At 42.4% G+C, this 12,286-nt stretch overlaps 1 protein-coding gene across 1 annotated transcript; it reads left to right on the top strand.

Moving 5' to 3' along the window:
• Window positions 1–495: 495 nt before the first annotated feature.
• Window positions 496–4,253, top strand: LOC121139861 (rhox homeobox family member 2B-like). Its single transcript, XM_040743879.1, has 4 exons — window positions 496–603; window positions 779–1,184; window positions 3,741–3,786; window positions 4,077–4,253. Exons 1-4 carry the CDS (start codon window positions 537–539, stop codon window positions 4,125–4,127), a joined length of 570 nt encoding a protein of 189 aa, XP_040599813.1. The 5' UTR covers window positions 496–536; the 3' UTR covers window positions 4,128–4,253.
• Window positions 4,254–12,286: the final 8,033 nt, after the last annotated feature.

Here is a 12,286-nt window from a genome sequence, read left to right as displayed (position 1 = left end):
TTTGTTTGTTTGTTTTATTTTTCGAGACAGGGTTTCTCTGTATTGTTTTGGAGGCTGTCCTGGAACTTGCTCTGACCACTAGGCTGGCATCAAACTCACAGAGATCTGCCTGCCCCTGCCTCCCGAGTGCTGTGATTAAATGCATGAGGTACCACTTACTCCTAGGAAATCAGTTCCCATAGTTGGCCACCACCAGTCCCTTAGGAAGATAATTCAACAGAACAAAAGGATTCATGAAGTTAGCCCAGGTGCTATGCCTTCCCTGACAACACATCCAGCTTACTGAAGCTCCAAACTGCCCTCACTTTTGAACCTTAGGGGCTCAGCCCATAGGAAAAGGAGGTGAACTGGAAGCCATGACTTCACGCCAAGGAGCCATCCGGCACATGTTAATATAGACTATGGGGCGCGGAAACCGGAAACCAGCCCCTGTGGGTTGAGAGGCCTTACTTCCGGAACTGTAGGGGGCTCCCTCTCAGACTCTTCAAAGGCATAACGGACAGCAAGCCGCAAGCGACTTCGACAGCCCACATGACATGGAGCATCAAAATGTCGATTACCTACTTCACGTGAGATCTGACAAGGACAAGGAAAGATGGAATGGTCAGTGTGTGCTAGGAATGGTGGGTTGGCAATGTCCATGACAGGAGGAGTGTTTCATGCTTGCGACCGGACAGGTGCTGTGTGCACTGCCGGCTTCATTGAGACTTCACGGGGACTTCGCACCCCCTATGCCCTGTCATCTGTTCTTTCTCTGCTCCCCACCCCCCACTTTCAGGTGCTGAGACACCGATGGTCTTGCCGGGAGGAGAGGGAAGAAATGAGGAGGAGACTGCACAGGGCCAGCCTGAGCAGGGAGCCGCAGCCGCAGAAGGGGAAGCAGCAGGAGAATTAAGTGGAGAAGGTCCCTCTGCTGCCGGTGCTGAAGGCCTCGTGGATGAAGGGAACCAAGAGGAGCGTGGTGCTGAAGGCAGTGGCCAGGAGAATAATCCAGGTCACCAGGGAATGGGAGGCAATGAGGCTGTGCCGCCGCTTCCTCTGTCAGTGCGGTGGACCTGTACTCATCCCGTGAGAATTCTGGTGCCTGAATGCCGCCCGCGTCACCACCATAGATTCACCCTGCCTCAGTTGCAAGAGCTAGAGAGCACTTTTCGGCGCAGTCACTACATCAGTCCAGCAGAAGCGTGAGTAGAATGCACACATTGCTCTTCTGTTTGTTGGGGGAACAAAATAATACATGGAGAACTTTCGGTCCTCTCCAGGGTCCCCTATTGTCCTCTTTTTATTATATTTTGAAATGCGGTTCTTTAATTTATTTTAAGCCTGCGTGGGCGCGCAAGGATGCGCATGCGCGCTCGTACACATGTTGACAGTGTGTGTGTGTGTGTGTGTGTGTGTGTGTGTGTGTGTGTGTGTTGTCCTTGTGTGTGCATGTTCATATCAAGTGGAGGACAGATGACAACTTATGAGAGGTGTTTCTCTTCTTCTACCATGTGTATCCCCAGTGCTGAACTCAGGCATTTAGGCAAGCACCTGTTCTTCCGAGCCGTCTTGCTACAGTGGTTGAGTGCCAGGCCAGCCTTAGCTACAGAATGGAAGGTTATCTTTAAAACTTTAAAAACGGATGCAGGGGATGGGGTGGGACAGGCTGAGTGGGGTGGTGCAGGTCTGTAATCTTAGAAATTGGAGGCAGGTACAGCAGAAGTTGAAAGTTATCCCAGTTCTACAACGAGTTCCAGGTCTGCCCCATCTCCATTCGTCTATTTGTGGTGGCATTGAAGGCGCATTCTGGCAGGGGTGGAAGTGTATGGGTCAGGGGGTGGGGGTGACGTTCTCTTCTGGCTTTCTGATATAGGACCTCAATCTGTAGCAAGGCTGCCCTGGAACTTGCAGGGAGCCTCTAGCCTCAGCTTCCAATCGTGCTTGGAATTCAGGATTCTGTGGCTAGTGTTGTGAGAGTATATAACATTCATCTTTGCCTGGTGTGATTTTTATATTTCTTTACTTGGACTGGCAAGATGGCTCAGCAGGTAAAGTCATTTACCACAGATAAAATCTGAGTTCCATTCTGAGTATTAGAAGCACTTCTTTTGAGGTTTTTACTGTCTATGTTACTGGTTTTCAAATTGCTTATCAGGAACAAGCTTTGGTTTGTACATCTATTAATGATAGTTTGGTAATAAAGTTGTTCTAAAAGCCTCAAAATTCTCAAAGTGAGTATCACAGAAGGTAGGGAATATAAATGGGGCTTTCTCTGTCCTGCCCCATCCTGTCGGCACTTTTAAATAAGCACTCGGGGGCTTGATATTAATTACAAAATGCTTGACTGAACAGCTCAGGCTTATTACTAACTAGCTCTTACTTTTAAATTAGCTCATTTCTATTAATCTATGTTTTGCCACTTGTGTCATGGCTTTACCTATGCTCTAATACATCATGTTTCTCCATCAGATGGCTGGCATATCCCTTGACTCCATCTTTCTTCTCCCCATCATTCTCAGTTTGGCTTTTCTGCCTAACCTTATTCTACCTGGCTATTGGTCAGTCAGCTTCTTTATTAACCAATCAGAGCATAATTTACACAGTGTACAGGAATATTCCACAGCTTTTCTCCCTTTTTGTCTAAATAAAAAGGAAGGTTTTAACTTTAACATAGTAAAATTACCGGCAATAAGATAGCTATCATGTAGGAATTATAGTTACAATATCTAGTTTATTTGTACCTGACAAAAGTCAAGAAAATATTTAATTATCTATCCTATCTTGGTAAGTTTAAAGTTTTATATGTAGTTTCTTATAACTAAGAAAAACTTTAATTATAACTGTTTAGTTTTCAACTCCATCAAAGACTTGAGAAGGAAATAGTATTATCTGAGTAAACAGGAAGTGCAAACAAATGACTTCCAAAAGATGTGAGAAATGACAGTAGCAGCTGACTCAAGGATCCTATTGTAGCGATGGATCATACATCTTTGACCTACAAGCCTAGTATATCTGACAGACTTTCCTGTGAAGCAGGAAAATTTGAAGGACTGTCATATCTTGTCATGGCAAAGCTTAGCAATCACCTTTCTTGTGCCCCGCTGATCCAGTTTAGACAGTAACTGTCAGCAATTGAAGCAAGGACAGTTTCTTTGCTCACATGACTAGCTTTTGTTATAAAGAAAATAAACTCCATAAGGAGTTTCTTTGATGCCCATCATCTTCCCTGCAGTACATTGGTGATATCAGGATCAGATGTGTCTCACTGTCATGAAAATTCTAAGTTACTAAAACATTTTAAATGTCATATTCTGTGGGTCTTTGAAATGTTTGAAAAATACCTGTCTATCTGAAATATATCTTTGCATATCTAAAAAACCTAAGTAACATAACCTTAAGTTTGACTATTGTAGATGATTAACTGTATTTTTGTAAACCTGTATTTCTCAATTATACATTACATTTTAATTGAGCTATATAACCACAATACTTTAAACAAGAATAGAAATATACATACAGTGTAACAAAATTAACTTTAAATTTGTATCAATGAACTAAAATCCATACCAATGTAAAACATTTTGAAGTTAACAGTGGTTTTTTTGGATTAAAGTAGATTCAATAATCTATCCATTTATCATATTTCTTTATCAAGGGAATGAGACAAAAATTTCAAAACAAGTATAAAATACCTTTTTCATATTTACTTTTACATATCCACAATTCCAAATACTGATTGCCTTCCTTTTTACCCTCAGAAAACGTATGGCAGCATGCATGGGTATCAGTGAAGCCAGAGTGCAGGTCAGTAAGCACAGAAAATCCATTTGATATAACAGTAATTAGGGTTGCACTGACACACTTGTTTTGTTCTTGGTCTTAATTATGGTGCCAAGTATGGGCTTCAAAGTGTGGAATACAACCTAAATCCAATTGGAAACTACTTGGTTACTATAACTTGGAAATGACAAAGTCCATGTATGTCTATTAGTACATGATATAATTCTGTAGATTCTTGTTGTTTTTTAAGTACTTCAATTATGATCCTAATGGTTTACTACACTGAACCTGTTCCTTTTTCCCAATCACTTTAGAGATGGTTTTGGAAGAGGAGAGAACAATACAGGAGATATAAGAGGCTATAAGCACTCAAAGGTTCTCCTCCTGCTTCCCAGAGCATGTTTCTCTGAAGATTGTGGAGAAGCCCTAAAGAGCCACCTTTGCTCAGGATTCAGATGCACATAAGATTTGGCTGCCACCCAAACTGTGTTCCTGCATGTTGTTTTCCTCAGTGCTTGTATTTGCAATAAAGAGGTGAATTCCAATGCATTTGTTTTGTGTCTTCTGAGCTTAAGAAACATGTCTAAGTTATCAAGGAAATGTCATTTAATGGAGTGCCAAGGTCTCTTTCCAGGAGGTAACACCTCGAAGTCACAGTCAGTAAGCCATGTACACTACAGGGGCTTTCTAAGGTCCATATTAGGTGTTTTGTCACCCTTCATATTGTCCTTATCCTGCTATGACCAGAAGACTTCAAATCTACAAGAAACACAAGGCAAGACCCTATGAAGAAACACAGACTGAGGATTAAATTCCATCCCTGGACTCTGACAGAAACTTTGAAAGAGACCACCTACAGGGTTTGCAAGGCACAGGCATTGAAATGATAATTAGGATCCTCACAATTATTTTCCTACCCTCCCTTTCTGTGTGCAACTTTTGTGGCCATGAGTAGCATGGGCCAGCAGCTAATTCTGTCATGGGTCTTACATTTTGCTTCCACCAACATTCTATTATTACACCCTTATTCCTCAGCCCTTATGTTTACAATAAGAGGTAAATTCTCAATATATCTGTCTCAAGTGCCTTCTGAGATGATTAAGGTATGTGTGTAAGGTACCAAGGAAATGGCATTTAAATAGACAACGCAGATGTGACTTTCCTTGGTACTGGCAGTTCAAAGGACCTCCACTTGCCTTGCAAACTTTCTCCTCATTTTCCATCTGCTTCAACTGCGGCATCTCTAGACTCCTTCATCGGCTCCTGCTCCAAACTCCATACAATGGGAGGCTCCACATTTGGAAGAAGGGAGAACGCATGGTTAGGGACATTAAGTACAAAGTGTTCAGGACACCCAGATAACAAAAGCACACTATCTTAGAGCAACAGGAGCAGCTATAGGACCACTCTTCCATTCAACAATCCTGAATAGTTTCCTTCAAATTCCCTGAAGCATCTCCCTGTTAGGCACTGACCGTGGAGTCCTACCCCACTCACATCTACAACAAGGCTGCACTAATCAGTGACACCATGACTGTATACTGGAGGAGGCCTCAGGTGCTGTCTGTGTAACAAGAAGGGATGCTACAGTGTTCTCTCACTCCCTAGTCATAGCTACAGATTTCCCCAGGTGGTCACATGTGTTTCTCCTGTGGTGTCTTCCTTAGCCTAGGTTACAGTGTTTCTGTTTCATGTTCAAATGGCATGTAATTGGACTTACATACTTATTCCTAATTATCATGGATGGGATGCATTCTTAGTCATATGACACCCTGTGGTCAAGCAGAGCTGAACATCACCAATACAGTTGCTAAGATGTAAGGAGGACACATGACAGGGTCTCAACCCTAGACAAAGAACTACAGTGGGCTGAAGAATGCTGAGAGGAGGAAAATTAGTCTTTGCCATGGATGAGCTCCCTAACTGCTCCTCTAATACCAATTGTTCAGCCTTGAAATCATATACTCTGTTTGTGTGTATACAAAATTATCAAAGTGAGGCCATAATTTTGAAAGACGGTGAGATGTGGGGAACACATTGGAGGGGTTAGAGGGAGGAAAGAAAAGGGAAAGCAATGTAATTCTATTTTAATTTTTAAAATGAAATATTTCTATGAAAGTTGTCATGCACTGATACAGACAATGGGGCCCACTCAAGGGGAAAGTAGTAGCAGAAATAATAAGCGCTGAACACAGTGGTCGAGGTCTGTAATCACATCACTTGAGAAGCAGATATATGTGAATCAGAATTTCATGGTCATCCTTGGCTTCACAGCAAATTCAAGTATATCCTGCACTATATGAGGCCTCCGTCTCAATTTTTAAAATTGGAGCTGGGAGATGGCTCAGTAGTGAAAGTAGCTGCTAAGCAATTATGACCCCCAACATAGATGCAAAAGCCAAACACAGTGGCTGACATTTAAACCTGGTTTCTGCAAGGAATGTAGATCCAGAGGGCTTGTTGGCCAGCCACTATAGCTGTAACTGCAGGCTTGATGTTTATTGCTGTGAAATACTCCCATTTGTACACTGTAAAGGTTTGTCACTCAAATTGGTTTAATAAAATGATGATTGACAGCCAGGCAAAAAGTATAGAAGGGACAGCCAAACTAAGAATGTTGGGAGGAAGAAGGGTGGAGTCAGAAAGATGCCAGCCAGCTGTAGAAGAAAATAGGACATGGTATCCAGTAGCTGATGGAAGCAGAAGCAGACATCCCCAGTTAAACACTGAGCCAGACTCCTGGAATCAAGTAGGGAGGAGTGATGAGCAAAGGGGTCAAGACCAGGCTGGAGAAACCCACAGAGACAGCTGATCTGAACAAAGGGAAGTTCATGGACCCCAGAATGATAGCTGGAAAACCAGCATAGGGCTGTTGCAGACACCCTGAATGAGGATGTCAGTTTGGAGGCCTGGGCAGTCTATGGCGCCTCTGGCAGTGGGTCAGTATTTACCTCTAGTGTACACATGGATTTTGGGAGCCCATTACACATAGAGGGATAATCTCTCAGCCTGGACACACAGGGGAGGACCTAGGCCTAGGACTTTGAAGATCCCCCATGGAAGGCCTCAACCTCTCTGGGGAGCAGAAAGCAGATGGGATAGGGGATTGGTGGGGGCAGAGGAGGGAGAGGGAACTGGGATTGACTGTAGCGATCTCGGGCTACAACATTTCTCAAGGATTCCGGCTCCTGAGAGTTTATCCAGCATACCTGCAGTGGCAACTGGCTAAGAGATAGGGAAGCCAGAAACTGCAGCCGCTGTGATGTCAAAATCACTCCAGTGTCGTGTGAGGATGAGCTGGTTCTCTCTCGAGTGTTCCACTGGAATAGGCATGATACCAGGAACAACGACCACCAAGGCTGGTATTTCACCATTCCAACAACTTCTCAAGTGGCATTCCTGGAGGAAATAATTATTTCTCCTGAGGGAGTGTTATTGAATATAGCAAATGTCTAAGCAGGCACAAGGCCTTCGAAGGGACACACCTGAGAAGGTTGGTGTGACCCAACTCAAAAGAGGATCAGTTAAGCGGATCCTGCCAACACATAGGGTCAGGCAAAAGGGGGTGAGGTTAAGACCAATAACAGAGGCATTAGGAAAAAAAATCAGCAATGGATGACTTGCTTAAATCTATGCAGCCATGTAAATATGAGAAAGTTTCATAAGATAAAACACAATCTCAGGAACAAATTTTCCTTTTCTAAATCCATCCTGATGGATGCCTTTCCTAGGCTAAGGTTGAGGCTGAGTATAGCTAGGTATACCTGACTCTGAAGACCTGCCGGCATCAGGACAGGTGGGTTCCTCATGAAAGTCTAATGGATCTATAGACGCCTGATGAGTATCAGCAGGAACAGAGCACATACAACGCTCTGGAACCCAAATTAGGGACTCACCATCGTGCGGGAAGACACAAACAGAACCCTGGGCCCACACCAAAAGCAGATCTGGCCCTTTCCAAAGACCCGAGGTCAGGTCTTTCCATTTAACCAAAGGTTTTTGCTGTAGAGCAGGCCGCCAATGACAGTCTGCTGCAGAGTTGCCAGAAGCACCCACAATTAAAAAAATTAAGATATAGAGGATAAGTGATAGAGTAGAGTCAGGGGAGCCAAGGTGGTCTTTAGCTAAATAGGCTTTCAGAGTGCAATGAGCACGTTCCACAATAGCCTGCCCTCGGGGCTTGTAAGGAATTCCAGTTTGGAGGGAAATACCAAAATCTAGACAAAAGTGATTGAAACCTCTGCTGACATAGGCGGGGCCATTATCAGTCTTAATTTGTTTTGGGAACCCCATGCAAGCAAAAGCCTGAAAACAGTGGCTCTTAACATCTTTCACTTTTTCACCTGAGTGGGCAGAGGTGAATATCAGGTGGGAAAAAGTATCTACAGAAACATAGACATCCATTTGCCATGGTACTCCAGCAGCCATGATGGGCGAATAACAGGAACTTGCATACAGGCCTAATTGGAAGGAGGGGAACAGGATAAGCTCACTCCTAGTCACAAAGCTGGTCAACAGTCCCTAGGGGGAAGGGTCCAAAAATTGACATGTAAAACAAGCTTGTTTCTAATTTAAATTTTAAAAAAGAAAAGAAATGAAAATGAGATAACAAGCTATGAGCTACATGGCAAAGCATAGATAAGAAATATGGGTTAATTTAAATGTAAGAGTTAGGTAGTAACAAGTCTGAGATACTGGCTGAATGATTATGATTTAAGTCTCGAAGTCAGTTATTTGGGAAGCAGCTGCTGGTTATTCAGGAGCTAGTAGACAGGACAGAAAGTTCTGCCTACAGTTTAGAGACAGATCCTATTCCTGAAAACAAGGTGGGGTGGTGGCTAGAGATGTTTTTGCAGTTAGGAGTGCATGCTGCTCTTACAGAAAACCTAAGCTTGATTCCCAACACCCGCAACAGGCAGCTCACAAGGGCATGTGACTTAAACTCCATGAGATCTGACACCCCCTTCTGGATTTTACAGCCACCCACACATATGTGCACAAACCACACTCAGGCACACATATACACACATAACTCTAGCTCCAGGGGAGTAACATTCTGCCTCTGCAGGCATGTGCATGTGTGGATACACATGCATAACACACACACAAAAAATGATAAAAAATAAATAAAAGTTAAAATAATGTGAAAAGTGATAGAAAACAGCACTCAATGTTGACCTCTGCCCAACAGTTGTGAACACATGGATTCACACCTTGAAGGTGCATGTGTAGGCATATGCACAAACTATACATAAATAAAATGATTTTTAAGTAAAAGAGAGAAACAGCCAGTTAATGGAATTATTATACTAAGATTTTACTACTTCTACTTTAAAAGTCTCAAGAAGCTAAAGGCGATTATAATATATGAAAGGAATTACAGGAAACCAAGAGAAAAAAGTTTACAAAGAATATCAAGCTACTTTTCCAAGTCACAAATGCAAATTCAACAAATAAAAAAAACACAAGAGCTAGTGACTCAGTGTAAAACGCAGAAGCTGAGGGAGCCCCTCTCTGGGACCCCAGAATGCAATGAAGCTGGGCCTGGTTGAGCCTCATGGGCTGATAGTAGGAATCCACCCATGCATGTTGGAAGCCAATTAAAGGTGGGGTTTAAATGAGTTCACCAGCCCCAAGATAAATAGGTGTTTTGTTGGGGAACAACTTACACAGATAAAAGGAAATGACCACTGTGGTCTTCCTGATCCAGAAGATGCAGTCTCTGCCCTCCAATCCTCTCCAAGAACCAAGAGAGAACATGCTGGCAGTTACTCTTCCTTAAAGCAATCATGTCTGCACCTGAAACCACTACAGCTCTGCAGAACCACATGATGAGGTGAGAGAACTAAGTTGTCCTGTGATATCCATGTATGCATCATGGCATACACTGACCATACCCCCTCACCAATAAATACATGAATAAAAAGATAAATTCTAACAGCATTATATACAAAGTAAATAAAAATAACATAATTGAATAAAATATTTATGTATGTGAGGCATGTGAGGCAAAATAAGAACGAGGTAATCTTGAAGATGGGTCGATTGAGATTATTCAGTCTGAGGAATGGGAAAAAACTATTGAAAGTAGTGAAAGGTGTGAAGCTGAATGGATTGGGAGATGAGGAGCATCTGGGAAGAGACTAAGGAGGTGAAACTTGATCAGAATGTATTGCATGGAAAATATTTTCAACAACAAAAATACTTAGCAGAAAGACAAAAATTGTAAGAGTTCATGAGATGGCTCCATGGGTAAAAATGTTTGCTGCTCATCTTGACATCCTGAGACCATGGGTAAAACTGTTTGCTGCTCATCTTGACATCCTGAGATTGGTCCCCAAGGTCCACACAGTAAGAGAGAACTGATTCCCACAAGTTGTCCTATGATTTCCATACGTGTGCCATGGCATATATCTCATAATATAAATAAATAAAATTCAAATTAAAAAACAAAAAATTTTTGCACAGGACACCATGAATCATGAGCACACCCGTGTAACTGCCTGAGAATTACAAGGGACAGAGAAAGGGGAAGAAAGAACATTTAAAGAAACAACAGCAAAATAAGTCTACCAAAATTTAGTGCTACACTGGCTGGCAAGAAAGCCTAACCACACCAGAGCACAGTAAACTTGATATTTACACTGAGACTTGCCTGTTTTTAACAACAGCAAAACAAATGTAGCATCACATCCAACAGCATATCAATATAATGAATAGTGCCCGCAGAAACCATGGAGACCAAAAGTACCCTGACCACATCCAACAGAGTATCAATATAATGAATAGTGCCCCCAGAAACCATGAAGACCAGAAAGTACTCTAGACAGCATATTTAAGGTACTGAAAAAAAACATTTAAAACCCTGTGAATTGATAATTCCATATCTGATAAAAAACAATTATTCAAAAAAGTAGAAGGGGATAGTGGTAGCAATGCTATTATCCCAGAAACTGGGAGGTAGAAAAGGATCACAAGGTTATTCTTTGGTAAAGGGAATTCTGGGACTGCTGAGACTACCTGAAATGATGTGCCAAAAAATTTTTTTAAACCCTGGAATAATAATATGAAGTGAGACATGGGCAGATCTAAAGTAATTTAGGTTTCAATATATCATTTTCCATAATATTAATAAAAATAGAGCATCCAACCAGGCGGTGGTGACGCACACCTTTAATCCCAGCAGTCGGGAGGCAGAGGCAGGTGGATCTCTGTGAGTTTGAGACCAGCCTGGTCTACAGAGCAAGTTCCAGGACAGCCTCCAAAGAAACTTCATCTCAAAAAACAAAAAAGAAAAAGAAAAAGAAAAAATAGAGCATCATAAGGCAAAGGTAACTTGTTATGATAAAGCATGAGGGGGACCTTGGCGGATTCCATGGCAGGCCAGAGTGACCAAGGCAGAGGACAAACACACCAGGCAGACAGACCTTAGTGGGACGTTTTATTAGAACGGGAAAGGCGGGAAGGAAAGAGAAAAGAGGTAAAGAGACACAGAGAAAGAGAGACCACAGAAGAGAAGAGGGAGACAGGAAAAGTCCTGTCTGCCCCAGGGGAACTGAGGGGAAAGAGAGAGGGAAAAGAGAGGGGAAAGAAAAGAGCAGGAAAGAGAGGGAAGAGAGGAGTGGGAAAGACAGTGTAAGTGGGCAGGGCTCTTTCTTTTAAAGGGGTCCTTTGCACCTGCATGGAGACTACAACACCATAGAACCAGGGAACTGCCTGAGGGCATTCTGCCAGGTGACAGGGGCAGGCCTGCATAATGCCTGAATCCTAATAGAACTCACTATAATTAAGCCTCATAGGTAAACTGTACATTCTAACCACAAGCAGTAATATACACAGTTTTTCAAGCATACATGGAATATTCTCCAGGCAGATTACATAATATGACAAAAACACATGTTAGTGAATTTTAAAAGTGAAATCAGGTCCCTTATTTACTCCTTTACTGTAAATAGCAATATCATAATTAGGGAAAAGAAATGGTTGTCTTTTTTTTTTTAGACAGAGTGTCATTTTCTATTTTTAGATAGTGTCATGTGTCCCTCACTGAACACAAACTCACTTTGTACCCTAGGATGACTGTGGCATCACAGCGTCTACCTCAACTGCTAGCATTACAGGACTGGCACACACCATATTGGCTTTATGCAGTTCATAGGGATCGTGTGCCTTTAAGTATGCTAGGTAAGGACAATGCCAAGTGAGCTGCTACAACCCCAGCCCAGAATAGCATGTCTTTACTGTTTTGGTCACACTTGAAAGAAACAATTCTCATGTTCTTGATATTTGACAAGAGCAATGTTGGTATTTAGAGTAAAGAGGGAAGAAAACCCAGGAAAGATAAATGGTAGACTTAGTGGTGAGGTGGTTACCAGAACTGTTTGGTAAGTCTTACCCTGGAAGAATTCCAGCACCAGGGCTCCAGAATATGCCCACCCCAAAATAGGAACTGCATGGACACATGCTAATACTTTAGGGCCCCTTCTATTGTAAGAGTGACCAGAACATGTTGGAAAGGCTGGCT

Source organism: Mesocricetus auratus, unplaced genomic scaffold (genome assembly GCF_017639785.1).
Source record: "Mesocricetus auratus isolate SY011 unplaced genomic scaffold, BCM_Maur_2.0 Super-Scaffold_100003, whole genome shotgun sequence".
In the NCBI taxonomy this organism is placed as follows: Eukaryota; Metazoa; Chordata; class Mammalia; order Rodentia; family Cricetidae; genus Mesocricetus; species Mesocricetus auratus.
The sequence above is the reverse complement of the archived record's forward strand: the minus strand, read 5'-3'. Positions and strand labels throughout refer to the sequence as shown.

Coding starts and splice junctions, on each gene's coding strand:
- LOC121139861 (XM_040743879.1), top strand. CDS start 537: ATGGAGCATCAAAATGTCGATTACCTACTTCACGTGAGATCTGACAAG. Junction 1,185..3,740: donor TACATCAGTCCAGCAGAAGC/GTGAGTAGAATG, acceptor TTTTACCCTCAG/AAAACGTATGGCAGCATGCA. Junction 3,787..4,076: donor TCAGTGAAGCCAGAGTGCAG/GTCAGTAAGCAC, acceptor CAATCACTTTAG/AGATGGTTTTGGAAGAGGAG.